At 38.9% G+C, this 1583-nt stretch overlaps 1 protein-coding gene across 1 annotated transcript in view; it reads right to left on the bottom strand.

Annotated features, from left to right (window-relative positions):
• LOC107624171 (putative clathrin assembly protein At4g40080) overlaps window positions 526-1583 on the bottom strand; it is a gene marked incomplete in the record, with an annotated part of 1554 nt that continues 496 nt past the window's right edge. The window contains 1 exon segment of the mRNA XM_016326646.2: window positions 526-1583. Within this exon segment, the coding sequence (XP_016182132.1) occupies window positions 760-1583 (824 nt within the window).

The raw sequence follows: 1583 nt of genomic DNA on the forward strand, positions 1-1583 counted from the left end.
GCCATGTCAACAAAATTTAACGCCATTAGTGACAGAATGGACAAATGAACTAACGTGAGTAATTTTAAATCTTTCAAAGACGATTTTAATTAATTTAATCTTTCAAAAATTAATTTAAAAATCAAATCATCTTTCAAAAAATCAATTTAACTATTTACTCATAAAATATACTTTATTCTATTCTATCAAAACTTCCATTTTTCATCCCTTTACATTTGGAAGTTGTAATCTAATTATGGATGTATCCAAACAATAGAATGGGATAATAACTCAATTTTTGTTTGGCTTCGTTTCACTCCTTTTTCACTCGTTGACAATAATTAACATAGAAAAAGTACAAGTAGACAATAAAAATATTAAACAATGTAAATAATAAATATATCGAATGTTTAATTTACTAGATATATGAATGATTATCATAATATTAAAATTTAGGTAGATAATTTAAGAATGTATTATATTTTTACTTTATTAGACCAATTTTAAAATTTATTATTCATATTATTAACACAAATTATTATCTACCTAACAAAATCTATTAAAATATTGCTAGCCCACTAATACTATCAATCAATGAAAAACATTGCTAAGGTAGACAAGTAAGAAGCAGAATTTATAGTTACAACACAACTCAATGCAATCACACAACGATGTATCCCTATCCCCATCAACATCAGATTATTGGATGCTAAACCAAAATAAAATATAAAATAGAAAATAGAAAATGTTATATTTACAAAATTACCCTTGAGCATCAGATCAGAAGAACCTTGAAGAGGGAAACCGCACCAAATCAACCGAATTCAGAACAACTCTTCCGTCAAGAAACCGATCCGATTCCGTTTTCCTCTCTGGTCTTCCAACTCTCTTACCCTCTTCTTCCGTACACAACACGTTCTTCCCAGCCACTTCCTTCAACTCTCTCACACATTCCCAGAACCTTTTCTTCTCTCCCTTTTGCATCAGACATGAACAACACGCAACAAGTTGTTCTCTGCACTCTTCCAACCTCTTCAAAATGCAAACAAGCTCAACTCCTTCACCAAAACTCAACAAACCCATTCTCTCCTTGAACTCGTTCACCCTCGCCGAAACCTCACTCACCGCCATAACCGCGTCTTCTTCCACCAACCCAACAACCTCATCCACAAGCTTGTTCTTGCTGTAATCTTCTTCAATCTTGTTGTTGTGATGGGGTTTCTTCGTGATCCCTTCGATAAGAGCCACCAAAGAATCCAATTCTCTTAACAAATCACCGTTAGTGAGACAGGAAACCCGCTCTTCTTTGTTCTCACGCGCCGGCGAAGAAGGAGACGGCGGCGACGCCGAGAGGAAGAAGAATCCGAGGGTTCGGGAGGCGCATAATATGTTCTCTATGTGGTGGGCGTACCATCGCACCCAGGAGGAGAGCTCCCACGACGTAGTGGAGCTCCGGTCGCGGAAGTGGGAAAGGTTAAGGTAGTTTCTGCCGCCGCGGGAGCACGGGTACGCCGTGGAGAGCTGGTCCTGGAGGATGAAGGTGCCGTGGCGGATGACGTGGTGGGCGGCGAGGAGGCACTTGAGGGCGACGGCGGAGCTGTGGG

The sequence above is a fragment of the Arachis ipaensis genome, chromosome B10, assembly GCF_000816755.2.
Source record: "Arachis ipaensis cultivar K30076 chromosome B10, Araip1.1, whole genome shotgun sequence".
NCBI lineage: Eukaryota > Viridiplantae > Streptophyta > Magnoliopsida > Fabales > Fabaceae > Arachis > Arachis ipaensis.